This window comes from Schistocerca americana, chromosome 2, assembly GCF_021461395.2.
Source record: "Schistocerca americana isolate TAMUIC-IGC-003095 chromosome 2, iqSchAmer2.1, whole genome shotgun sequence".
In the NCBI taxonomy this organism is placed as follows: domain Eukaryota; kingdom Metazoa; phylum Arthropoda; class Insecta; order Orthoptera; family Acrididae; genus Schistocerca; species Schistocerca americana.
In genome coordinates this window covers 11,319,796-11,347,536 of record NC_060120.1, presented here as the reverse complement: position 1 = coordinate 11,347,536, position 27,741 = coordinate 11,319,796, and the positions used below count along the sequence as shown (strand labels likewise).

The window sequence follows — 27,741 nt, the reverse complement described above, 5'->3', positions numbered from 1 at the left end:
TCGTATTAGTGTTTTACGAGCGGTTCCCTTTACGGATGAAGCATATCTTCCCAAAATTCTACCAATGAACCGAAGACGACTATCCGCCTTCCCCACAACTGCCATTACATGCTTGTCTTACCTCATATCGCTCTGCAATGTTACGCCCAAATATTTAATCGACGTGACTGTGTCAAGCGCTACACTACTAATGGAGTATTCAGATATTACGGGATTCTTTTTCCTATTCATCTGCATTAATTTACATTTATCTATATTTAGAGTTAGCTGCCATTCCTTACACCAATCACAAATCCTGTCCAAGTCATCTTGTATCCTCCTACGTCACTCAACGACGACACGTTCCCGTACACCACAGCATCATCAACAAACAGCCGCACATTGCTATCCACCCTATCCAAAAGATCATTTATGTAGATAGAAAACAACAGCGGACCTACCACACTTCCCTGGGGCACTCCAGATGATACCCTCACCTCCGATGAACACTCACCATCGAGGACAACGTACTTGGTTCTATTACACAACGGCCGGCTGAATTTATAGGACTTTGAATAACAAGAATATTAATCTATCAGTACACAATTACGAAATATGTAACGTGTTTCGACATACGTGTTTCCAGTGCCAGATTTTATACTTTGGTGTTCCATTTTCATTATTAAATGCTGGAGACTAAAAAATCTGTAAACTACGTACCTACTGTTGGTTGTAAGCTGGCCATCGACGCATGCACTGTATCTTCCAAGTTCGGATTTCCTACAGTTCGGTTTGATTCTCCGTCATTGCAATGTATACTGTCTGATAACGGTATCCAGGCTGGTCAATAAATGGCGAAAATGGGCACCAAATGTCACCAGCAGTATAAATGAGTGGTCAGTAGAGAAGCGGCAACCGCAGATTACGTCAGACAGGAGAGCTAAGTGACTTCGAACATGGACTAGTCACTGGATGTCCCCTGACTAACAAATCCATCCGCGACGTTTCAACCATTCTAAAGCTTTTGTTAAACTTCACGGTGAAACCTTCCGCTGTCATTTATGATTTTTAACAGTTATTTGGCGACTGAATATACCCAGCTGTAAACATACACTCCTGGAAATTGAAATAAGAACACCGTGAATTCATTGTCCCAGGAAGGGGAAACTTTATTGACACATTCCTGGGGTCAGATAAATCACATGATCACACTGACAGAACCACAGGCACATAGACACAGGCAACAGAGCATGCACAATGTCGGCACTAGTACAGTGTATATCCCCCTTTCGCAGCAATGTAGGCTGCTATTCTCCCATGGAGACGATCGTAGAGATGCTGGATGTAGTCCTGTGGAACGGCTTGCCATGCCATTTCCACCTGGCGCCTCAGTTGGACCAGCGTTCGTGCTGGACGTGCAGACCGCGTGAGACGACGCTTCATCCAGTCCCAAACATGCTCAATGGGGGACAGATCCGGAGATCTTGCTGGCCAGGGTAGTTGACTTACACCTTCTAGAGCACGTTGGGTGGCACGGGATACATGCGGACGTGCATTGTCCTGTTGGAACAGCAAGTTCCCTTGCCGGTCTAGGAATGGTAGAACGATGGGTTCGATGACGGTTTGGATGTACCGTGCACTATTCAGTGTCCCCTCGACGATCACCAGTGGTGTACGGCCAGTGTAGGAGATCGCTCCCCACACCATGATGCCGGGTGTTGGCCCTGTGTGCCTCGGTCGTATGCAGTCCTGATTGTGGCGCTCACCTGCACGGCGCCAAACACGCATACGACCATCATTGGCACCAAGGCAGAAGCGACTCTCATCGCTGAAGACGACACGTCTCCATTCGTCCCTCCATTCACGCCTGTCGCGACACCACTGGAGGCGGGCTGCACGATGTTGGGGCGTGAGCGGAAGACGGCCTAACGGTGTGCGGGACCGTAGCCCAGCTTCATGGAGACGGTTGCGAATGGTCCTCGCCGATACCCCAGGAGCAACAGTGTCCCTAATTTGCTGGGAAGTGGCGGTGCGGTCCCCTACGGCACTGCGTAGGATCCTACGGTCTTGGCGTGCATCCGTGCGTCGCTGCGGTCCGGTCCCAGGTCGACGGGCACGTGCACCTTCCGCCGACCACTGGCGACAACATCGATGTACTGTGGAGACCTCACGCCCCACGTGTTGAGCAATTCGGCGGTACGTCCACCCGGCCTCCCGCATGCCCACTATACGCCCTCGCTCAAAGTCCGTCAACTGCACATACGGTTCACGTCCACGCTGTCGCGGCATGCTACCAGTGTTAAAGACTGCGATGGAGCTCCGTATGCCACGGCAAACTGGCTGACACTGACGGCGGCGGTGCACAAATGCTGCGCAGCTAGCGCCATTCGACGGCCAACACCGCGGTTCCTGGTGTGTCCGCTGTGCCGTGCGTGTGATCATTGCTTGTACAGCCCTCTCGCAGTGTCCGGAGCAAGTATGGTGGGTCTGACACACCGGTGTCAATGTGTTCTTTTTTCCATTTCCAGGAGTGTACATTCTAAGGCTGTCCAAGTCCGCTGTTGATATTATTATTATTATGCTGAAGTGAGAACGCCGATGAACAACAAGAGCTAAACCGAGAGTAGATCTCATTTACTGACGGGCAGAGGCCACCGCGAATTTCGGACGGCCGTTGTAAAAAAGGATGCATGAATCAGCGGAGGGAATCATTCGTCACCTTCAAAGTGCTTCGAGCAGTCCAAGTAGCACAATGATTGTGCTTAACGAGATAAAAAGAACGGAGTACAGTGGTCCACTATTTCCTCATAAGCTACATGTTGCTTGTAGTTAATGTGGAGAGACTCTGGAGGTGGCGTAAAGAGGACGCCACTGATAAGCGATGGTTGGAAACGAGTGATTTGGAGCGAAGGATCACTCTATACTCTGTGACAATCTGATGAACAGGTATGGATTTAGCGAATGCCTGACAATGTTACCTGCGGTAGTGTCGTCTCAGCAGGAAAGTACACAGAAGTTGGTGTTACAGTACTGTTTCGAGGTTACTATGTAGTCCCCTTATTGCTATTAAGAAAACTTGAAATGCAGAAGGATATGAACACCTTTCACAGCGTTGTCCACTGTGTGTAGTAGAGGAACAATTCGGAGACGATGGCCGTATTATCATGACAATGCACCCTGCCTCAAAGCAGCGTATGTGAAGCAGTGATTCGTGGACGGTAAGAATCCTGAAATGGTATGGCCTGCCAGACTCCCGACCTGAAACCACTGGAACGCCCAAAAGGGGACGAGTTAGAACGTCGACTCCGCTCCAGACAGCACGTTGAACATCACTGGCTTGCCTGGATTTGCTACTTGAGGAAGAATGGGGTGCCACTCCTCCATGGATATTCAGATACCTCATTGAGAGTTTCCACAGCAGAGTTAAAACTGTCATTTTAGATGTTCGGACACAGTTGATCGGATAGTGTAGTAACATGTGTCCTGTTTCTTTTAATTGTCTGAATAGTCTTGGAAATACACTGACGGAAAAAAATCACAACACCAAGAGACAAGTAAAGTAGAATAGTAAAATCTCGGAAATACATTTGTCTACATAACGTATTTCAATGACTAACGTTGCAATGTTACAGTTTAATATGAGCGTGAGACAACCCATTGCATTTGTGAAATGCTAGAGCATTAATAACTGGTGAAACTGCCAAAAATGTGGAGTGCACGCATGCATGCAAAAGTGCATGTGCCGGATGTCAGCTTGTGTGATGGAGTCCCTGTCGCACTTGGTCGGTCAATACAGGGACGGTTAATACTGGTTGTGCATGATGCTAGAGTTGTCGTCCGGTTTTAACACTATCACTGCATCGCGTATTATATCAACACACAATGTGTGTTACCAATTATGGTATTACAATGCAGTAAATGTTATCCTCTGGGAGGAATTAAGTAAAATTGACCGTGAGGTACCTATTGGGTTTGGCTCATGGAACCTGAATATCAATGTTACTTAAGGACATAGAAAGAGACAGATCCAATTTAGGAAATGTTTTAGCTAATCACGTTTACTCAAATGAAATTGAATACGGTTGCCAGCCTAATTAGGCATAGAAATATGAAACATTTCTGTTAAATAAACAGTAAATAGTTTTGACAGAAAAAACACAACTTATACTTCTTTCTCACGGAAGTGCAACGAACCCTTTTTACAAGCAGGCAAGTAGTGTAGTCGATATAACCAGTTTCAGTAGGAAATGCAGGTTCCCACAAACACATTAGACACTTTAGCACTCATCAACAGTAAATACTTTACCCGGCATAAGTAATACTTTAACTGGCAGAAAAGTGGAAATGAAACATAAACTAAAAATTGGACATGGACCTAGTTCTATTTCATCAGAGTGCTTAGAGCCATTTGAACCTTTTGAACCACGGAAGGAACATCTACCTACTCGTACCCCCATTACACGTCATCGTTCAAACTAGATACTTATATAATTTTGGTAAACATTTTTGGAAAGTAGTGATCAACAAATCGTTATATTTTGACTAAAGTTCAGTCTTGATCACGTCATGTATGTTTTAATGATACAGGTGACCGGTTTCGGTTCTTTCTACAAAACCATCATCAGACCCTGGCTCCTTTATGATGGTAGGCGGAGCTCTCCTCGCTGCTACACAGTCAACTGACTGTTGACTCTGTAGCAGCGAGGAGAGCTCCGCCTACCATCATAAAGGAGCCAGGGTCTGATGATGGTTTTGTAGAAAGAACCGAAACCGGTCACCTGTATCATTAAAACATACATGACGTGATCAAGACTGAACTTTAGTCAAAATAGATACTTATATGTATATGGTGTCAGTTCTTTCGGACATGTCCGAAGAGAGAGAGGCGTGCGCGAGATAGTCCCTGCAGTTGCACTATTCTCTGTGCCCTCGCTGGCTCATATGGATAGAGCGTCTGCCATGTAAGCAGTAGATCTCGGGTTCGAGTCCCAGTCGGGGCACACATATTCGCGTGTCCCCGTTGATATATATCATCCCCCTTCAGCAGCTCAAGGTATTAATATAGTTCTCAATTAGTTCAAACTATGTGAGCTGTTGACAATGGCGTCGTCATTGCTTAAAGACGTTATTCACACACATCAGCTCACTACGTCCTTTCTCAAAGGAAAGAAAAGATCATGACCATTACAGCTCGTATTCAAAGCCAAGCTGATTTTCACCCTCACAGTGGCGCCACTATCGCCATTCTCACCCTAAAGGCGCAAAATTCCTGTAGACGCCATCTTTCGGATGTAGGAACACGCCTACCAGCTTTCGTTTATGTCGCACAATTCCTTCTTGGTGTTGCGATTTTTTTCCATCTGTGAATCGTTGACTAATTAACATACGCTGAAGTGCCAAAGAAACTCGTATAAGCTTGCGCATTCAAATACGGAGATATGTAAACAGGTAAAATACGACGCTGCGGTCAGCAAAGCCTATGTAAGACAACAAGTGTCTGGCGCAGTTGTTGGATAGGTTACTGCTGCTACAATGGGAAGTTATCAAGATTTAAGTAAAGTTGAACGTGGTGTTACGGTCGGCGCATGAGCCATGGGGCACAGCATTTCTGAGGTAGCGATTAAGAGGGGATTTTCCCGTACGACCATTTCACGAGTGTACCGTGAATGTCAGGAATCCGGTAAAACATCAAATCTCCCACATCGCTGCCGCCGGAAAAACATACTGCAAGAACGGGAGCAACGACGACTGAAGAGACCCGTTCAACGTGACAGAGGTGCAACCCTCCTCAATTTCTGCAGATTTCATCAACAAGTGTCGGTGTGCGAATCATTCGACGAAACATCATCGAGATGGACTTTCGGAGCCGAAGGCCCACCCGTTTACTCTTGATGACTGCACGACAGAAAGCTTTACGCCTCGCCCGGGCCCGTCAACACCGACATTAGGCTGTTGATGACTGGAAACATGTTGCCTGTTCGGACGAGACTCGTTGCAAATTGTATCGAGCGGATGGACATGTATTACACGATCAACCAAAGTTGACACTCGGCGCCGTGCCTGATGCGAGTGACCGTAAAGGCATTTCCCATTTACAGTAGCTCCCGTCAGCCACCGCACCGGGTGTCAACTTCGTTTGCGCCAGTAATACAGACTACCTCATGAATCCATGGACCCTGCTTGTCAATAGTGGACTGTTCAAGCTGGTGGAGGCTCTGCAGTGGTGTTGGGCGTGTACAGTTGCAGTGATATGGGACCCCTGACACGTGTAGATACGACAGTGACAGGTGACACGTACGTAAGCATCCTGTCTGGTCACCTGGATCCATTCAATAAACAATGAGCACGTACGCCCGTAATGAAACCAGTTAAAGGCACTGCTGTATTCGGAACACGAAGGTTACTGGGTTGGAGCAGTTTTGGCCTGAAGATGATGTAGTGTAACGTCGAAACTGGTTCCCTAGAAATATACCTATACCGGTATAACGGCGATTGGTATTGTTTTTATTGAACATTGAACAGCTGTAGTCTCATACTCCACCAGAAGATGGAGTTACATTCATGTCCATCGTGCATTCCGATAGACTTGGGCAATTTCAGCAGGACAATGTGACACCACACACGTCCAGAATTGCCACAGAATGGCTCCAGAAAAACTCTTCTGAGTTTAAACTCTTCCGTTGCCCACCAAACTCCCCAGACATGAACACTATTGAGCATATCTGGGATGCCTTGCAACGTGCTATTCAAAAGAGATCTATACACCGTCGTATTGTTATGGATTTATGGACAGCCCTGCAGTTTTCATGGTGTCAGTTCCCTCCAGCACTACTTCAGACATTCCTCGAGTCCACGCCACGTCGTGTTGAGGGACTTCTGCATGCTCGCGGGGGCCCTACATGATATTAGGCAGGTGCACCAGTTTCCTTGCCCCTTCAGTGTATTAACAACATATTAAAATCTTCGTAATCCAATTGCGTAATCGGGAAGAAGAGGGATTTAAAGTTCCGTCGACGACGCACTCATTGTATTTATTTCTGACCATTAGTTACCTCAAAATTCTCAGCTTAGGAACCTCTGTCGTCTGTAAAGGTGTGGTACAACTGTATATCAATTACATAACGCACTCGGGGAGCTACCTGTGTGGTTGTGGACAAATCGCCCACTTTTCAAAAGAGATCTCTACACCGTCGTATTGTTTCGGATTTATGGACAGCCCCCTGCTTGCAGCGGTGTACCGTAGGTCTCTAGAAGAGCGTAGCGTTCCAAAGGATTGGAAAAGGGCACAGGTCATCCCCGTTTTCAAGAAGGTACGTCGAACAGATGTGCAGAACTATAGACTTATATCTCTAACGTCGATCAGTCGTAGAATTTTGGAAGACGTATTATGTTCGAGTATAATGACTTTTCTGGAGACTAGAAATCTACTCTGCAGGAATCAGCATGGGTTTCGAAAAGACGGGCGTGTGAAACCCAGCTCGCGCTATTCGTCCACGAGACTCAGAGGGCCATAGACACGGGTTTACAGGTATATTCCGTGTTTCTTGACTTCCGCAAGGCGTTCGTTACAGTTCCCCACAGTCGTTTGATGAAAGAAGTAACAGCATATGGACTATCAGACCAATTTTGTGATTGGATTGAAGAGTTCCTAGATAACAGAACGCAGCATGTCATTCTCAATGGAGAGAAGTCTTCCGAAGTAAGAGTGATTTCAGGTGTGCAGCAGGGGAGTGTCGTAGGACCGTTGCTATTCACAATATACATAAATGACCTTGTGGATGACATCGGAAGTTCACTGAGGTTTTTTGCAGATGATGCTGTGGTGTATCGAGAGGTTGTAACAATGGAAAATTGTACTGAAATGCAGGAGGATCTGCAGCGAATTGACGCATGGTGCAGGGAATGGCAATTGAATCTCAATGTAGACAAGTGTAATGTGCTGCGAATACATAGAAAGATAGATCCCTTATCATTTAGCTACAATATAGCAGGTCAGCAACTGGAACCAGTTAATTCTATAAATTATCTGGGAAAAGGCATCAGGAGTGATTTAAAATGGAATGATCATATAAAGTTGATCGTCGATAAAGGAGATGCCAGACTGAGATTCATTGGAAGAATCCTAATGAAATGCAGTCCGAAAACAAAGGAAGTAGGTTACAGTAGACTCTTTCGCCCACTGCTTGAATACTGCTCAGCAGTGTGGGATCCGTACCACATAGGGTTGATAGAAGAGAGAGAGAAGATCCAACGGAGAGCAGCGCGCTTCGTTACAGGATCATTCAGTAATCGCGAAAGCGTTACTCCAGTGGAAGACTCTGACCTCGATCTGTTGTAAAATTTTAGAACATGTTTTTGCTCGCGTGTCATATCACTTCTGGAAACTGAGAATCTACTCTGTATGAATCAACATGGATTCCGGAAACAGCGATCGTGTAAGACCCAACTCGGTTTATTTGTTCATGAGACCCAGAAAATATTAGATACAGGCTCCGAGGTAGATGCCATTTTCCTTGACTTCCGGAAGGCGTTCGATACAATTCTGCACTGTCGCCTGATAAACAAAGTAAGAGCCTACGGAATATCATACCAGCTGTGTGGCTGGATTGAAGAAATTTAGGAAACAGAACACAGCACGTTGTTCTCAATGGAGAGACGTCTACAGATGTTAAAGTAACCCCTGGCGTACCACAGGGGAGTGTTATGGGCCATTGCTTTTCACAGTATATATAAATGACCTAGTAGATAGTGTCGGAAGTTCCTTGCGGCTTTTCGCGGATGATGCTGTAGTATACAGAGAAGGTGCAGCATTAGAAAATTGCAGCGAAATGCAGGAAGATCTGCAGCGGATAGGCACTTGGTGCAGGGAGTGGCAATTGCTCCCTTAACATAGACAAATGTAATGTATTGCGAATACATAGAAAGAAGGATCCTTTATTGTATGATTATATGATAGGTAACAAACACTGGTAGCAGTTACTTCCGTAAAATATCTGGGAGTATGCGTGCGGAACGATTTGAAGTGGAATGATCATAAAAAATTAATTGTTGGTAAGGTGGGTGCCAGGTTGAGATTCATTGGGAGAGTCCTTAGGAAATGTAGTCCATCAACAAAGGAGGTGGCTTACAAAACACTCGTTCCGCCTATACTTGAGTATCGCTCATCAGTATGGGATCCGTACCAGGTCGGGTTGACGGAGGAGATAGAGAAGATCCAAAGAAGAGCGGCGCGTTTCGTCACAGGCTTATTTGGTAAGCGTGATAGCGTTACGGAGATGTTTAGCAAACTCAAGTGGCAGATTCTGCAAGAGAGACGCTCTGCATCGCGGTGTAGCTTGCTCGCCAGATTTCGAGAGGGTGCGTTTCTGGATGAGGTATCGAATATATTGCTTCCCCTTGCTTATACCTCCCGAGGAGATCACGAATGTAAAATTAGAGAGATTCGAGCACGCACGGAGGCTTTCCGGCAGTCGTTCTTCCCGCGAACCATACGCGAGTGGAACAGGAAAGGGAGGCAATGACAGTGGCACGTGAAGTGCCCTCCGCAACACACCGTTGAGTGGCTTGCGGAGTACAAATGTACATCTACATGTACATTCTACATCTACATGATTACTCTGCAATTCATATTTAAGTGCTTGACAGAGGGTTCATCGAACCACAATCATATTATCTCCCTACCATTCCACTCCCGAACAGCGCGCGGGAAAACGAACACCTAAACCTTTCTGTTCGAGCTCTGATTTCTCTTATTTTATTTTGATGATCATTCCTACCTATGTAGGTTGGGCTCAACAAAATATTTTCGTATTCGGAAGAGGAAGTTGGTGACTGAAATTTCGTAAATAGATCTCGCCGCGACGAAAAACGTCTCTGCTTTAATGACTTCCATCCCAACTCGCGTATGATATCTGCCACACTCTCTCACCTATTACGTGATAATAAAAAACGAGCAGCCCTTTTTTGCATCCTTTCGATGTCTTCCGTCAATCCCACCTGGTAAGGATCCCACACTGCGCAGCAATATTCTAACAGAGGACGAACGAGTGTAGTGTAAGCTGTCTCTTTAGTGGACTTGTTGCATCTTCTAAGTGTCCTGTCAATGAAACGCAACCTTTGGCTCGCCTGCCCCACAATATTATCTGTGTGGCCTTTCCAACTGAAGTTGTTCGTAATTTTAACACCCAGGTACTTAGTTGAATTGACAGCCTTGAGAACTGTAGTATTTATCGAGTAATCGAATTCCAACGGATTTCTCTTGGAACTCATGTGGATCACCTCACACTTTTCGTTATTTAGCGTCAACTGCCACCTGCCACACCATACATCAATCTTTTCTAAATAGTTTTGCAACTGATACTGGTCTTCGGATGACCTTACTAGACGGTAAATTACAGCATCATCTGCGAACAACCTAAGAGAACTGCTCAGATTGTCACCCAGGTCATTTATATAGATCAGGAACAGCAGAGGTCCCAGGACGCTTCCCTGGGGAACACTTGATATCACTTCAGTTTTACTCGATGATTTGCCGTCTATTACTACGAACTACGACCTTCCTGACAGGAAATCACGAATCCAGTCGCACCACTGAGACGATACCCCATAATCCCGCAGCTTAATTGGAAGTCGCTTGTGAGGAACGGTGTCAAAAGATTTTCGGAAATCTAGAAATACGGAATCAACTTGAGATCCCCTGTCGATAGCGGCCATTACTTCGTGCGAATAAAGAGCTATCTGCGTTGCTCAAGAACGATGTTTTCTGAAACCATGCTGATTACGTATCAATAGATCGTTCCCTCCGGGGTGATTCATAATGTTTGAATACAGTATATGCTCCAAAACCCTACTGCAAACCGACGTCAATGATATAGGTCTGTAGTTCGATGGATTACTCGTACTACCCTTCTTAAACACTGGTGCGGCCTGAGCAATTTTCCAATCTGTAGGTACAGATCTATCGGTGAGCGAGCGGTTGTATATGATTGCTAAGTAGGGAGCTATTGTATCAGCGTAATCTGAAAGGAACCTAATCGGTACACAATCCGGACCTGAAGACTTGCCAGTATCAAGCGATTTGAGTTGCTTCGCAACCCCTAAGATATCTACTTCAAAGAAAAGCATGCTAGCAGCGGTTCATGCTTGAAATTCTGGAATATTCCATTCGTCTTCCCAGGAGAAGGGCCGGCCGTGGTGGCCGAGCGGTTCTAGGCGCTACAGTGTGAAACCGCGCGACCGCTACGGTCGCAGGTTCGAATCCTGCCTCGGGCATGGATGTGTACGATGTCCTTAGGTTAGTTAGGTTTAAGTAGTTCTACGTTCTAGGGGACTGATGACCTCAGCAGTTAAGTCACATAGTGCTCAGAGCCAAGCCAGCCTGGTGAAGGAATTTCGGAAAACTGCGTTCAATAACTCCGCTTTAGCGGCACAGTCGTCGGTAACAGTACCATCGGTACTGCGCAGCGAAGATATTGACCTCGTCTTGTCGCTTGTGTACTTTACATACGATCAGAATTTCTTCGGTAGGTGTAGATGTAGATTTAGAGACGCTCAGTAGCTCGGTACGTGCTTTTGTTGAAGTTTCGAGAACATACCTTCACCTCTTACGTATATCTCGCGAAGAGACCGTGAGGATAAAATGAGAGAGATTAGAGCGCACACAGATGCATAGCGACAATCTTTCTTTCCACGAACAATACGAGACTGGAACAGAAGGGAGAACCGGCAGAGGTACTCAAAGTACCCTCCACCACACACCATCAGGTGGCTCGCGGAGTATGGATTTAGATGTAGATATAGATGTAGCCGAAACAGATTTGTGAGTACACTAGAGAGCGCAGAAGCGGATACTGCCCTGATGGCGAATGGCCACTGCTGTCGTAACCGCCGGCGCGCCTCTATTCATCGCGGCGTAGCGTCGGTCAGCAGTCGATTAGGAGCGCGTCACCGGCTAATGCGCCGCGAGCCGGCGAGTCCTCCGGAAGCGGCGTTCGGCCGCAGTGTGGCCGCGGCTGCGGTGGCGGCAGCAGCAGCAGCAGCAGCAGCAGCAGGTAGTGGCTGTAGCGCCCGGGCACCCGCCATGACGACGCAGGCAGCGACGGGCCCGCTGCTGCTGCACGGCGCGCTCACCGCCTACAGCTTGTTCAGCGACCTCTCGTTCCTCTTCCTCGTGCTGGATATCGTGCGGGGCGTGCCCGGGCTGTACGACGAGGTCGTCTGCTGCGGCGGCGAGTACATCACCATCTGGAACCAGGTACTGGCCGTGTGGCTGCGCCGCCTGGCCTCGAAAACATCCCATTAAAGCCGGCGCCTCTCGCCCTGTGAACCGCAGACACACCGCAGCCTCCTCTGACACACACAGCAAAGTAGGAGCTGTTACGTTGCTTTATACGCGTCTGTATACAGTATTCATACGCTACAAAACGCAACTGGTATCAAAGGGTATGAAAATAAGTTCATTTCACCATTGATTAGAGACGAAGTACAGGGTGTCCGAAAAGTCTGTCCCACATTACATAAATTGATAACTCAGGCTAGAAGTAAGATACAAATATGGTTGGTTCAAATGGCTCTGAGCACTATGGGACTTAACTTCTGAGGTCATCAGTCCCCTAGAACTTAGAACTGCCTAAACCTAACTAACCTAAGGACAGCACACACATCCATGCCCGAGGCAGGATTCGAACCTGCGACCGTAGCGGTCGCGCGGTTCCAGACTGTAGCGCCTAAAACCGCTCGGCCACTCCGGCCGGCATACAAATATGAAAGTGGTGTCTAATTGTTTACAAACTATCAAAGTTTTTTTCACAGATCAGTAAACTTCCACTTCCATTGTTGCCCAATGACAGTACACGTCGATATGAGTTTGCGGTCGAAATGCTGTCACGTATTGAGGACGATGATGGTTATCTCAGACGAATTGCCTTTTCCGACGAAGCGGCCTTTTTTGTCAGTGGAGTAGTGAATCGCCATAATGTGCGCATTTGGGATTCACAACCCCCTGGCGAGGTCGTGGAGTGCACCAGAGGCAGTCCAAAGGTGAATGTTTGGTGTGCGCTATTGCACGATCGAATTATCGGGCCATTCTTCTTCGCTGAAGCTGCCATCACATCTGCAGTGTATCTAGACATGTTGCAACTGTATGCTGTTCCTCAGCTGCTTCAGTATCACCCCAATGTCTTGTTTCAGCAAGACGGTGCACCGCCTCATTGGGGTTTAGACGTCCGTGCCTATCTCGATATGACCGTTCCTGGGCGATGGATTGGTCGTGATGGGCCAACGGTTTGGCCTCCACGCTCTCCTGACGTAACCCCATTAGACTTCTTTTTATGGGGTTATGTCAAGGACGAGGTCTACCGAACACGTGTACCAGATCTTGAAACCCTGCGGCAACGGATAACCACAGTCGTTGAATCGATCCCTCCAGTGATGTTGGCAAATTGAATGTCGGCTAGATGTGCTACGTGCTATCAAGGGTGCTCATGTGGAAGTTTACTGATGTGTGAAAAAACTTTGATAGTTTGTAAACAATTAGACACCAGTTTCATATTTGTATCTTACTTCTAGCCTGAGATATCGATTTATGTAATCAGGGAAAGACTTTTCGGTCACCCTGTATAATAAGTAGAATATGGCCTTCCAGCTTACCAACGTTATGTCAGTCATACAAAATTGTTCATTAGACACATTGCATTTCGTCAACATTCTCAATCACGAGACGACTGCAAACTGCTACCAAGGGACAAATTGGTAACCAAGTAGACTAAATCGCTAGGAGACGCTGGATACATGGTACACGCTGCATTTTTTCGCTTGAAACTACGTTTTCATCGTTAAATCGTATAATTAATTCATAGAAATCACTCTACAATGTTTTACAAAAAGGTATTTCTTTACAAAAATATGCGTAACAAATTTTTTGAGAGGTCGAAAATAGTACATTGGAAGAGCCCGCTGAGTGACGCTTGGGTATATGAAACCAACTATGGCCGCGCGGAGTCGCCGCACGGTTAGAGGCGCTATGTCACTAATCGAGCGGCCCCTCCCGCCGGAGGTTCGACTCCTCCCTCGGGCATGGGTGTCTGTGTTGTTATTAGCGTAAATTAGTTTAACTAGCGTGTAAGTCTACGGACCGATGGCCTCAGCAGTTAGGTCCCTTAGGAAATCACACACATTTGAATATTTTAAGACCAACTATATCTTAACAAACAGTTTTTGACAACTCACACCGTATACATTACTAGCGTCAGTAAAAATTCATGAATTCTGTTTTATAATAATTTATAAATAATATATAAGAATATAAAATGAACATCAAAAAAAGCAAAACGAGGCTAATGGAATGTAGTCGAATTAAATCGGGTGATGCTGAGAGAATTAGATTAGGAAATGAGACGCTTGAACTAGTAAATGAGTTTTGCAATTTGGGGAGAAAATTAACTGATGATGGTCGAAGTAGAGAGGATATAAAATGTAGACTGGCAACAGCAAGGAAAGCGTTTCTGAAGAAGAGAAATTTGTTAACATCGAGTATAGATTTAAGTGTCTGGAACTCGTTTCTGGAAGTATTTGTATGGAGTATAGCCATGTACGGAAGTGAAACGTGGACGATAAATATTTTAGACAAGAAGAGAATAGAAGCTTTCGAAATGTGGTGCTACAGAAGAATGCTGAAGATTAGATGGGTAGATCACATAACTAATGAGGAAGTATTGAATAGAATTGGGGAGAAGAGGAGCTTGTGGCACAACTTGACTAGAGGAAGGGATCGCTTGGTAGGACATATTCTGAGGCACCAAGGGATCACTAATTTAGTATTGGAGGGCAGCGTGGAGAGTAAAAATCATAGAGGGAGACCAAGAAATGAATACACTAAGCAGATTCAGAAGGATGTAGGTTGAGTAGGTTCTGGGAGATGAAGAAGCTTGCACAGGATGGAGTAGCATGGAGAGCTGCATCAAACCAGTCTGTGGACTGAAGACCACAACAACAACAACAACAAGAATTTACAAAGTCTTGAAACACCAGCTGAGGCAAGTACCATTCACTTATGAAGAACAGGTTGTGCCCATGCATTGCTATTTGCAACAGTAGCAGCAAATGTGGAAATGCATATATACAGCAAATTCAAAATAATCTGAGAAGGCGCAATCTTGGAACCCCGTACATCAGTTCCACCAATAGTATATTGCGACCATCCCATATTGGCTAATCTAATTAAAACTCCTTAACTCCACTTTAACTAAAGCACCACACATTCATGTAAAAACCAGTGCAAAATTACTGATAATGGCACGTTAGCAATTGTGCCACCTTACATACGTAAAAGGGATCAAGTTACGTAAGGCAGCACAATTACCAGTGTACCATTATCAGTTCTACTGCATTACATAAGGCCATCTGGGATGGTTACCATATACTATTGCTGGAGCTGATGTATGAGATTGCGTCTTCTCAGATTGTTTGAATTTCCTGTGTATATGCATTTGCTTCCATCGTGCGAAATAGCAACGCATGGGTGCACCCTTTTTTTCGTACGTGAATACTACATGCCTCAGCTGGCATTTCTAGACTTCGTAAATTCTTATAAAATGATATTTATGAACTTTTACTGACGCTAGTACTTCATAGGCTGTAAATTGTAAAAAACTTTTCTTAACAGATACTTGGTATCGTGTAACCCAGCGCTACTCAACGGGCTCTTCCAATGTACTATTTTAGACCAATCGAAACATCTGTTACACATTTTTTTTGTAAAGAAATACCTCTTTCTAAAACATTGTAGAGTGATTTTCATGAACTGCTTAACAATGAAATTGTGTTTTACGATCTGACGATGAAACTGTAGCTGCAAACAAACAAATGCAGCTTGTACCACGTATCCAGTGCCGCCTAGCGTTTATCTCACTTGTCTCATGACTGAGAATGTTGACGAGATACAAGTATCTAATCAACAATTTTATGCGACTGACGTAACACCGGTTAAACTAGAAACCATATCCTGCTCATTATACTACGTTTCTAGTCAGTGATGAAAAGTAATATATTTTCACATCTTTTGATAACGGTTTTGTGTTGTATTTTGTAGCCTCTGAAAGTGATGCATTCCGAAACGCGTAACGTCGTTTTGGAAATAATAGAAAAAGTGCCATCAAGACATCAGAAAGTTATTGAAGTCACGCATTTGGGATGGCGATACGAATCAGGACGGCGGGAGAAATTTTCATCAGACGTGTCTCATTCGTCTCAGAGGAGCGATTGCAGGATGGTAAAGCAAATGTAACGTATTCGATACTCTTCTTGAACTTGAATGTGGTTTTTAAACGTATCAGATTTCGTCAATACAGAGAAATAATTAGAAACGGTGGAACTGAGTATACAAAGCAACTCACCTGCAACTTGCAGCCCATTTATTTCGTGAACTGCTCATCGAATGGAGGTTTCCGGCAAATGATGATAGAGGGGCACGTAATTTCGTTGTATGGATAATTCTCTTAATTCTTGCTTACAGTGCTGCATCACTGCATCGTCATTCCTTACATTACAAGCGTAAGTATCGAACAATAAATATTTAGCTATGTAAACTGGCCTATCTGTTTACGTGGAACAGACCCATCACATTTTACAGGGATCGTTTGAGTCTGACATAAGAACATACCTCGTACCATGGGTTTTCTTCTAGAAACGAATAACATGTAATGTTTAAATATTTTTGTTACACGGATTTAACGTTGGAATCGACCCGCGCCGGCCGCGGTGGTCTCGCGGTTCTAGGCGCGCAGTCCGGAACCGTGCAACTGCTACGGTCGCAGGTTCGAATCCTGCCTTGGGCATGGATGTGTGTGATGTCCTTAGGTTAGTTAGGTTTAATTAGTTCTAAGTTCTAGGGGACTGATGACCTCAGAAGTTAAGTCCCATAGTGCTCAGAGTCTTTTTTTTTTTAATCGACCCGCCAGGTTAGCCGAGAGCGCTAACTCGCTGCTTCCTGTAGTCGGGTAGGCGCGCCCGCCCCGGCTCGAATCCGCCCGGCGGATTAATGACGAGGGCCGGTGTGCCGGCCAGCCTGGATGTGGTTTTTAGGCGGTTTTCCACATCCCACTAGGTAAATACCGGGCTGGTCCCCACGTCCCGCCTCAGCTACACGACTCGCAGACATCTGAAACACGTTCGCACTATTTCATGGTTCAAATGGCTCTGAGCACTATGGGACTCAATTTCTGAGGTCATCAGTCCCCTAGAACTTAGAACTACTTAAACCTAACTGACCTAAGGACATCACACACATCCATGCCCGAGGCAGGATTCGAACCTGCGACTGTAGTGGTCGACTATTTCATGATTTACAATAGACGGAAACAGCTGGGGTGCACTGATTCCGTCCCAGGGGGTACAGGGTACGGGATGCCGGCAGGAAGGGCATCCGACCCCCCCCCCCCCCCTTCAAATTCACCATGCCAAATCCGATTGTAGCCCTGTCTACCCTTGCGAAAACTGCAGGACAAGGCATCAGCAAAAGGAAGAGAATGTAGCGTTGGAATCACCATTCACTGTTTGTACTAATCATCTGCCCCACCTTTTGCTCTGAGAGGTGTTGCTGCGACAGCTGCACAAATAGTATGTAACGCGGTTAAGTAGAATAAATGAAAGCATGTAGTCCGACCAAGCGATTGGCCATCAGTCTACAGAACCCGTCACAATGTCGAGTTCTAGGACCTTGCGAAACTCATCTAGCTCTGTTTCTCCACGAGATCCATAGCGCTCTACACAACGTCACTAGGTAGATGCCATGTTCCTTGACTTCAAGAAGGAATTTGACACCGGCCCGCACATCTGTTACGTGAAAAAATACGATCTTATCGGGTAACGGACCATATTTCTGACTGGATCTAAGACTTTCTTGGAGATAGAACTCAATACATCGTTCTTAGCGGTATAAAATCGACAGATGTGTAAGTACTGTCCGGAGTACTCGAAGGAAGTGTGACAGGACCGTTACTATTTACGATTTGTATAAATAAGCAAAAGAATACAATGGGTGGGCCATGTAGCCCGTATGTCAAATGGAAGACAGGCTAAGGTGGCACTAGCGAGGAAACCAAACACGAAACGCCCCATTGGACGACGCAGGCAGCGCTGGATGGACAACCTGGCGAAGGACCTAGCAGCCCTGGAAATTGAAGACACCTGGAGGAACCGGGCACAAAACAGGAAGGAATAGAGGCAGTTTGTGGTCTGCAGGTCGCTGAGTACCTATCTATCTATGAATAATTTAGTAGAAAGTGGGGGGTGTTCTTTAAGGCTGTTCGCAGATGATGCGTTTGTCTATAAGAAAGCAGCAACGCCAGAAGGCAGTATCAATTTGCAGAATGAGCTGCAGGGACGTGATTAATAGTGCACGCTCTGGTAGTTGACCCTGAAAGTAACTAATCTAACTTACTTCGAATACACAGGCAAAGAAAGCCACTGCTGTGCAAGTACACTATTGATGAGAAACTGCTGGAAACGGAATCTACCTTAAATTATCCAGGAGTAACTATACGGACCTTAGCTGGAATGACCTCATAAAACAAACAGTAGGAAAAGCGGTTGTCACACTGAGGTGCACCAAATGTAACTGATCAACGAATGAAATGGCTTAAAAGGTTCGACCCATTCTTGAGTTATTGTTTGTTAATATGCGATCCTTAGCAGGTACGACTGATAGAAGAAACAGAGGATATCCAACGACAAGAGCGGCACGTTTCGACACGGGTTTGCTTAGTCGGCGCAAGTGCGTTACAGTAATGTTCAACGAGCTCCAGTGGCAGACATTACAAGAGAGGCGTTGTGCATCGCGAACAGATTAACTGTTCAGATTTCGAGAGAGGGCTGGCCGAAGTGGCCGAGCGGTTCTAGGCGCTACAGACTGGAACCGCGCGACCGCTACGGTCGCAGGTTCGAATCCTGCCTCTGGCATGCATGTGTGTGATGTCCTTAGGTTAGCTAGGTTTAAGTAGTTCAAAGTTCTAGGGGACTGATGACCTCAGATGTTAAGTCCAATAGTGCTCAGAGCCATTTGATTTTTTCGAGAGAGAGCACTTTCCGGGAAGAGTCGGATGACATATTACTTCCACACACATACATCTCGCGTAATGACCACGAAGAAGATATCTGAGAAATTACAGCTGATAAAGGGGCTTACCGACAGTCATTCTTCCCACATGCCATTCGCAGTTGGAAAGGGTAAGTGGGATCAGTTCATGGTACAAGAAGTACCCTCTGGCACACATCATCAGGTGCCTTGCGCAGTGTGATGTAGATGTAGACCTGTCTGGAGCGGTTTAAGAATTACCACATAAATTTAATCAGGTGGAAACAGATGCCAAGCTCAAATTTAATGGAGGAATACTTAAGGAAATCCTATTCTTGCACGCTGATAGAAATCTCGTTCGACACGCTGGGACCGTTATCAAGTTGTAGTAAAGGAATAGACAGATAAGATGCTAAGACGATCTACCCATTACGTCATGGGTTGGTTTGGTCAGAGGGTGAATGTCACAGAAATGCTGTGGAAGACTGTACAGTAATAACGCCATGCATAGCGGACAGCCCTACTCATGAAATTTCGAGAGCAACCAATCTAAAACGAGTCGAGGAATATAGGGCTTTCTGTGGTATCAACGTTCGATACCACACTTGTTAGGGGTTGCAGTTATCAACCGCGGTCCGTACCAGTATCGTTGGACCCGCGAGTCGAGACCAGCGTCACTCCGCGACTTGTATTAAGTTTCTAGCGAGCTCTCGTCCACTCTTGCTCGGGACGTCAAGTAGTACAGTAGCATAGCCTTCAGCTGATAGGAAGCAACCTCTAACAAGGCGCTTCGTGACGTATGGCTTAAGTGAGGCCTCAATAGCGACCTGTTTATAATTATATGTATGCAGCCAAGAAGAATCCTGTAGAACCAGTTAAATACAATATATATTATTTTTTACCAACGACTTCTAATTATTTTAATCGTTACACATGCAGACCATGCAGCTAGCACCTCATCGACGTTACTGACAAACCTGCTGTGACTTATATGTTGTAGCCACCAGTCAACATTGGTGACGACTCGTTCGTCGTCCTCAAATCACTTTCCCCAACACACCTCTCGAAGAATGACAACGATAGTAAAATTAGAGAAGTGTTGAGAGTCTCTTTTCTTCCATACCATGTGCAAATAAAGGGGGGGGGGGGGGTATTCTGGCTATGACTGACTGTTCCGTCGGTCCTTGGTATAATATCTTATACACTCGAAAGAAAACACACACGACACTGGCGGAATATTCTGCAATATTTATTATTTTATATTACAAACCGGCTTTCAGCTGTTACGCCATCATCATGTGCAAAGATAGGAGTTATCTTTGTGCCTGATGATTGCGATGGCATAACAGTGGAAAATCGGTTTGTAACGTAAAATAATAAATATTGTATAACATTACTTAATTTCGTGCGTGTTTTCTTTGATAATAAGTAGCTTACGGTTTACAGATGCAGATGTCCATGGATAATATTCGCTATAAAGGCAATGATCTGGAAAGAGGCCTGCGTTTTGTAGAAGTGCCACACAATTTCATTGATAGTTATGACAGCCTGCTGCGCACCTGTAGACATACGAAGCTTGTAGCAGATCATACCGGTAACATATCACATGACAAACGAAGCAGTGGGACACAAAACGCAGACTGGCACAATCAAATAGTGTTCCTGAAACTTTTATACATTCTGGATTTGGTTCAAATGGTTCAAATGGCTCTGAGCACTATGGGACTTAACATCTTAGATCATCAGTCCCCTAGAACTTAGAACTACTTAAACCTAACTAACCTAAGGACATCACACACATCCATGGCCGAGGCAGGATTCGAACCTGCGACCGGAGCAGTCCAGCCGTTCCAGACTGCAGCGCCTAGAACCGCACGCCCACACCGGCCGGCTCTGGATTTGGAACACTGCGACTGTCTTGTTAAAGGTTTCACGAATTGCTGCAACCAATTGCCGTTTTTTCTTCAATTTTTATTTATTCATGACAGATTTCGAATCGCCTGGTCATTCATCTTTAGATGACACAATTTAGTTTGCAGTTTTGTGGGGGTCGTGCATCTGTGGCCAATATAGAGACGAAAAAGTGAGCACTGTATGTGGGAAAAATATTAAGACTGTAAGATTAATTTGATGATATTACTCACCGTTTTTATTTTTGTTGCAAGCACTGCTCTGGAGAACTTAATGTACGCTCTCCAGTACCGTTAAACATCAAGTGAAAGAGGCACTTTTCCACCGATGGCGACTCCCATATACTTTACAGAATATAAACAAACTAAAGAGTGTAGCTGTTGTTGTCTCCAAAGAGTTTTGTGGAGGCAGAATTCACGTCTGCCTTTAATCTGGCCTTGACCTCTCAACAATGGGAGGGGTCGTCAGGTACGACACGAGGTTCCGATTCCACGTTAAGACGTACGTCCCCTTTCCCCGGCTGGTTAACTGGGATACAGGACCACGTGATCATATCTTCTAGACCAAATTCGGTACACATTGTACATTGTAATATTGCAAAAAAATTGAAAATATCTTAATTAAATCTGTTAAATACAAAATATAACTTTAATGTGTTACAAAACGTGATTTAATTTATACTTCATTAGTACCTACTAAAAAGAAGTATTTGTCACAATTACGAATTTTCTTCAGCTTGTCTGTATTCTTCAACGACATATGGAAAAATTAAACACTAGTTTCATCATAATTGAAGCTAATCACATTGCTTTCACAGTTTCTAAAGCAAGCTGTGTTTTGATACTAGCCCACATACTATTCATGTGGAAAATGGTCTCTCAGAAACAGTATTAGTGCCAGAAAGGCAGAAGAAAAACTCCACTAACTTGAGGATGGAGAACTAGTATGAGAATGACATGTGACTGTGGCTGAAATGAGAAATCATGTCCATCTATAATTTGCTTGGAAAAGTTTTTCTCACTGGTTACAATATGTTTGGCAGAACGTGCTCATCATACATTTTACTTTGTGCATATTGAACACATGGCACATAATCCCACAAAGGTATTTTGTTTAAGAGAAATCAACTGTAGGATCCCATGTTCTGGAAATTTTCTTCAGTCCACTGTTTCAAGAAGGATGGGAAGTTTGATAGAAAATTATTACAGCGCTAGAAGCTCTTTGACCTCTGCTGCAGACTGACTTTGCTCTGTTGCTTTTCTACAATTTTTTAACACTTTAGGGAAGAAACTGCACATCAACTTTCGAATGCAAGCTAGATTTCAACCTACTTTTACAAATCAATCATTTCAAATGGCGTGAATGTCTGTCCTTCAACTTTTTTCACTACTTCATGAAATGGTGAAGCCTAGATGTGAACGGATTACAACTGTACTTCAGAAAATGGGTTGAAGTATCCGGACACCTGGCTGAAAATGACTTACAAGTTCGTGGCGCCCTCCATCGGTAATACTGGAATTCAATATGGTGCTGGCCCACCCTTATCCTTGATGTCAGCTTCCACTCTCGCAGGCATACTTTTAATCAGATGCTGGAAGGTTTCTTGGGGAATGGCAGCCCATTCTTCACGGAGTGCTGCACTGAGGAGAGGTATCGATGTCGGTCAGTGAGGCCTGGCACGAAGTCGGCGTTCCAAAACGTACCAAAGGTGTTATATAGGATTCAGGTCAGGACTCTGCGCAGGGATGTTATTGTAGTGTAACCACTCCACCACCGGCCATGCATTTTGAACAGGTGCTCGATCGTGTTGAAAGATGAAATCGCCATCCCCGAATTGCTCTTGAGCAGTGGGAGGCAAGAAGGTGCTTAAAACATCAATGTAGGCCTGTGCTGTGATAATGCCACTCAAAACAACAATGGGTGCAAGCCCCCCTCCATGAAAAACACAACCACACCATAACAACACCACCGCCGCTGAATTTTACTGTTGGCACTATACACGCTGGCATATGACGTTCACCGTGAATTAGCCATACGCACACCCTGCCATCGGATCGCCACATTGTTTACCATGATTCTTCACTCCACACAACGTTTTCCCGTTGTTCAATCGTCCAATGTTTACGTTTCTTACACCAAGCTAGGCGTCGTTTGGCATTTACCGGCGTGATGTGTGGCTTATGAGAAGCCACTCGACCATGAAATCCAAGTTTTTTCCACCTCCCGTTAACTGTCGTAGTACTTGCAGTGGATCCTGATGCAGTTTGGAATTCCTGTGTCATGGTCTGGATAGATGTCTGCCTATTACACATTACGACCCTCTTCAACTGTTGGCAACCTCTGTCAGTCAACAGACGACGTCGGCCTGTACGCTTTTGTGCTGTACGTGTCCCTTCACGTTTCCACTTCACTATCACATCGGAAACAGTGGAACCAGGTATCTTTAGGAGCTGGCCGTTGTGGCCGAGCGGTTCTAGGCGCTTCAGTCTGGACCCGTGCGTCCGCTACGGTCGCAGGTTCGAATCCTGTCTCTCCCTACAGTTTTCGCCCTCTACAGCAAACTCCAGTATTACGGGAGTTATTCCCTGAGATTCTCACCACATGTCCTTTCATCCTGTCCCTTCTTTTCATCGGCGTTGTTCATGTGTTTCTCTCCTCGCAGATTCTGCGGAAAAATTCTTCGTTTCTTATCAGTCTATCTAATTTTCGGTATCCTTCGCGTCTCTTTTTTCCGGCTTTTCCGTAAGCCGTAGTTCACATCCATGCAATCCTGTGCTCCAAACGTAATGAGATTTCTTCTTCGAATTACCTTGAAGTTTAATACCAGTAAACTTCCTATGGCGAAGAATGCCACACAAAACGAAAACTGAGCAAAGAAAATCTCTGCCTCCACAAAACTCTTTGGAGACAACAACAGCTACACTCTTTAGTTTGTTTATATTCTGTAAAGTATATGGGAGTCGCCATCGGTGGAAAAGTGCCTCTTTCACTTGATGTTTAACGGTACTGGAGAGCGTACATTAAGTTCTCCAGAGCAGTGCTTGCAACAAAAATAAAAACGGTGAGTAATATCACCAAATTAATCTTACAGTCTTAATATTTTTCCCACATACAGTGCTCACTTTTTCGTCTCTATATTGGCCACAGATGCACGACCCCCACAAAACTGCAAACTAAATTGTGTCATCTAAAGATGAATGACCAGGCGATTCGAAATCTGTCATGAATAAATAAAAATTGAAGAAAAAACGGCAATTGGTTGCAGCAATTCGTGAAACCTTTAACAAGACAGTCGCAGTGTTCCAAATCCAGAGCCGGCCGGTGTGGGCGTGCGGTTCTAGGCGCTGCAGTCTGGAACGGCTGGACTGCTCCGGTCGCAGGTTCGAATCCTGCCTCGGCCATGGATGTGTGTGATGTCCTTAGGTTAGTTAGGTTTACGTAGTTCTAAGTTCTAGGGGACTGATGACCTCAGATGTTAAGTCCCATAGTGCTCAGAGCCATTTTTTGATCTTTAGCAGTATGGAAATCTCAGTACAGACGTATGACGCAAGTGACACCCAATCACCTGACCACGTTTGAAGTCCGTGAGTTCCGCAGAGCGCCCCATTCTGCTCTCTCACGATGTGTAATGACTACTGAGGCCGCTGATATGGAGTACCTGGCAGTAGGCGGCAGCACAATGCACTTAATACGAAAATCGTACGTTTTTGGTGGTATCCGGATACTTTTGATCACATAGTGTATATGCAACGAACCCAGCGCCTATCGGTCCAGTTGATTTTGTAGTTTAGTAAAACATTGTTGTGAGCTCTTCCTACATCCCCTCAAAAATTGCAGTTAGCATATCAGCACACAGTCCAACAATTTTTTTCTTCTAGACAGTTGTCTCTGTTAAATAGTCACTCACAGTAGTAGATGTTTTTCCAGGAAATAGTTGTAACTGTAATAATCTTACTTTTACACCACTTTCGTAACCAAAATATGTAACAATCAGAAGAAACACTTTAATGTTTTTGTGGTTTGCTGCATCAATCAGAAGTTGGATAAATTCACCCTTTTCCACTTCACATCTCAACGTATCGCAGGCCTGAGGAGCTAATACATTCACGACTATGATCTCTGTTTTAGTATGTGCACGTGCACACGCGAATTTAGGCGCTCATGTTGCTTCAAGAAGCTTCGATATGCAATCCACAGATCTGAAGCGATGATTTTGTTGGGTTGTGTGATATGCGAAGACTCCTGTTCACTTAACCTCTCTTCCTGACCACTAACCTGTAGAGATACAAAGAATGACTTTAATGTTGCGCTAGACGCTACTGCAAAGACTGCTTTTTTATGTTTGTCACTTTAAGTGTGGTTGCGTTTCTCCAAGTCGACTGAGGCTTAGTGAGAAACTAGAAGCACAGTTATTGCATCTCTCTTTCCCTTTTGAATCCGAAGAACTAACGTCACTAATGAAGGGAAATTCCTGTTGAAATCCTGCATTGAACAAGTACTTGCACTACTTTGAACTCATTCGTGCCGGTAAATATGGTTACTAATGAAGGAAAAAAGTAAACGTAACTAAAGCACTACGTGGCACACCATACACCCTGGTATAATTAGGCGCGTAGTAAAGATGACATATGGTGATAGAAACCAGAGCCTTGTGAGCAACGACGTTAGTGGGAACTCTTTGGTATGAGTAGAATCTCTGTCAAACAGTTTCGCCAACTTAACTATAAATAACTGACTGCATGAAATAATCTTTCAGGAGAGCGCTGATGTTGGTATCCACAACACAATTCTTGCTGCTGTGAGCCAACGTAGAAACAAAAACAATGGACTTCTAAACATAAACAGGTTGAAACGTCCCCTTTGAACAATTATACATGACTGTCCTTAAACTGACATACAATATTTTTAGCGCAACGCAATCTGACTTTCAGAAACCCCTACAAAAGAATGGCCCTGACTAACATTAACCTATGCATTTCACAAATCGCTTACCTCACAAAAATCTTGGTTACTCGAACTACTGCAATACAGCGAGCGCCACTACTGCCAGCTAAATAAAAGATTCAAACTACGGAAGGCACTAACTACTGACAGGGATAGTTAGCAAATGAAAGATATTAATAGAGAAAAACAATGTATTTACCTTAATAGTCATAATATATATAGCAGTTCATGACAAATTACAAAACTCCGCCATCTCTCTCCCCACATCCACCACTGCTGACGGCTCACCTCAAACTGCGCAACGCTACGTGCTGTTAACAGCCCAGCTGCCCAACACTACAATGGCGATTATTACAACAATGCAAAGCAGCCACAGACTGCACACAGCACAGACAGCGATTTTCATACAGAGGTGGCGTTACCAATAAAAAAACCTAAACAGCCTACTTACATAGCCCCCATGCTCCCCACAAAAAATTTAAAAATTGTTTTGGGCAGTGGCCAATAATGATTTGATAAAATTTTTCATAATTACAATAACAAAGATATCAAATGCACACACTTATTGATACAATATTGGTCAAAAGCTAAAATTTTCTCACAGTCTATAAAGACAGTCCTGATTCATCACAGTAAAATTACAGTGTTTTTCTTTTTTTTCAAAGTCTGAACAGTAAAAGAGAATGCACACAGAAGTAGTGGATTTCCATGCAGTCTTGAAGAAGTAGTGTCCTTCCATCAGAAAGACAGTGCTGACTCTTGACATGCTGACAGGTAATGGGCCACAACATAGCAAACCCACAGCAGAGTCATTCGACGTTTTGAAGAATATTGGTAGGTAGGTCATCACAGAGCAGACCCACTGTAGTCCTGGTAGAGATTACGGTATTGGTGAGCCATCAGAGGTGCAGACCCACTGCAGTCCTTGTAGAAATGGCCAGCAGCCATCTGTTGCGACTGTGCAGGTGCACAATCACCATTGAAGAGTCTTGCAGAGTCCATAAACCACCACTTGTGCACTCACAAAGTGTTTGGAATTGTCCTTAGAACCAGCAATGCTGTTATCCAGTCCCTTGCTGAATTATTAACACACGTGCAAACACTAACAGTCCCTACTTCTCACATATTGTCCATATACTATGACCAACAGAAATGTGTGCAGTGAAATGTAACTTAATTTGAAGAACTGGTGTCTATACAATTATAAATTTACAACATGAAAATACAATTACAAAGGTACAAAATACATCATTAAAGAACGTAATAGTACAGATAACATTTGTATTGAAATAACATATACATCAGTGTTACAGGAATTATGACATAAGTACATACATAAAAGATCGAATAACTTTTGAAATATCAACTTCACACATGAGCATTAAAACAAAACAGAATAAATAATGTCTAAACATCTTTGCAAAGAAAATAACATATTATTAGAAAAATTCCACAACATAACTCATATCAGCTAAACACATAAAGACAGGAAAAACACAAATATACAAGAGTACACAAACACATAGCAGAATAACACAAGAGGAAAGGGTAGGGTTTGTTTTCAGTGTAACATTTGGTACTGCAGTCCAACCCAAAACTTCATTCCATAGATCGTTCCTCTTACTTCGACATTTTGCTCCAGCCAAGAAAATTCTATCCAAGCATGCTTTCTGTATTCTGTTCACACATTTCTTACCTCATCATTTATTTACCATTATCTTACCTCAACATTTATTTCCAAAAAAATCCTACCTAAACCTGTTGTCCCTAAACCCTACCTTTTTTTGTTCATATCCTCTTTCAAAATTCTTTTTTTTTTTTTTTTAGAGAACAAACAA

General features: G+C 44.4%; 1 protein-coding gene across 3 annotated transcripts in view; it reads left to right on the top strand.

The window, feature by feature from the left end:
• LOC124595296 (androgen-dependent TFPI-regulating protein-like) overlaps positions 1–27,741 on the top strand; it is a 227,848-nt gene that overhangs the window by 130,356 nt on the left and 69,751 nt on the right. Inside the window, exon 1 of one of the 3 annotated variants that reach the window (XM_047133980.1) lies at positions 12,020–12,232. The exons of the other annotated variants lie outside the window; for them this stretch is intronic. Within the exon in view, the coding sequence (XP_046989936.1) occupies positions 12,059–12,232 (174 nt within the window). The 5' untranslated portion in view covers positions 12,020–12,058. Of the gene's footprint in view, positions 1–12,019; positions 12,233–27,741 lie in introns of those variants that run through there. 3 annotated transcript variants of the gene reach the window in all.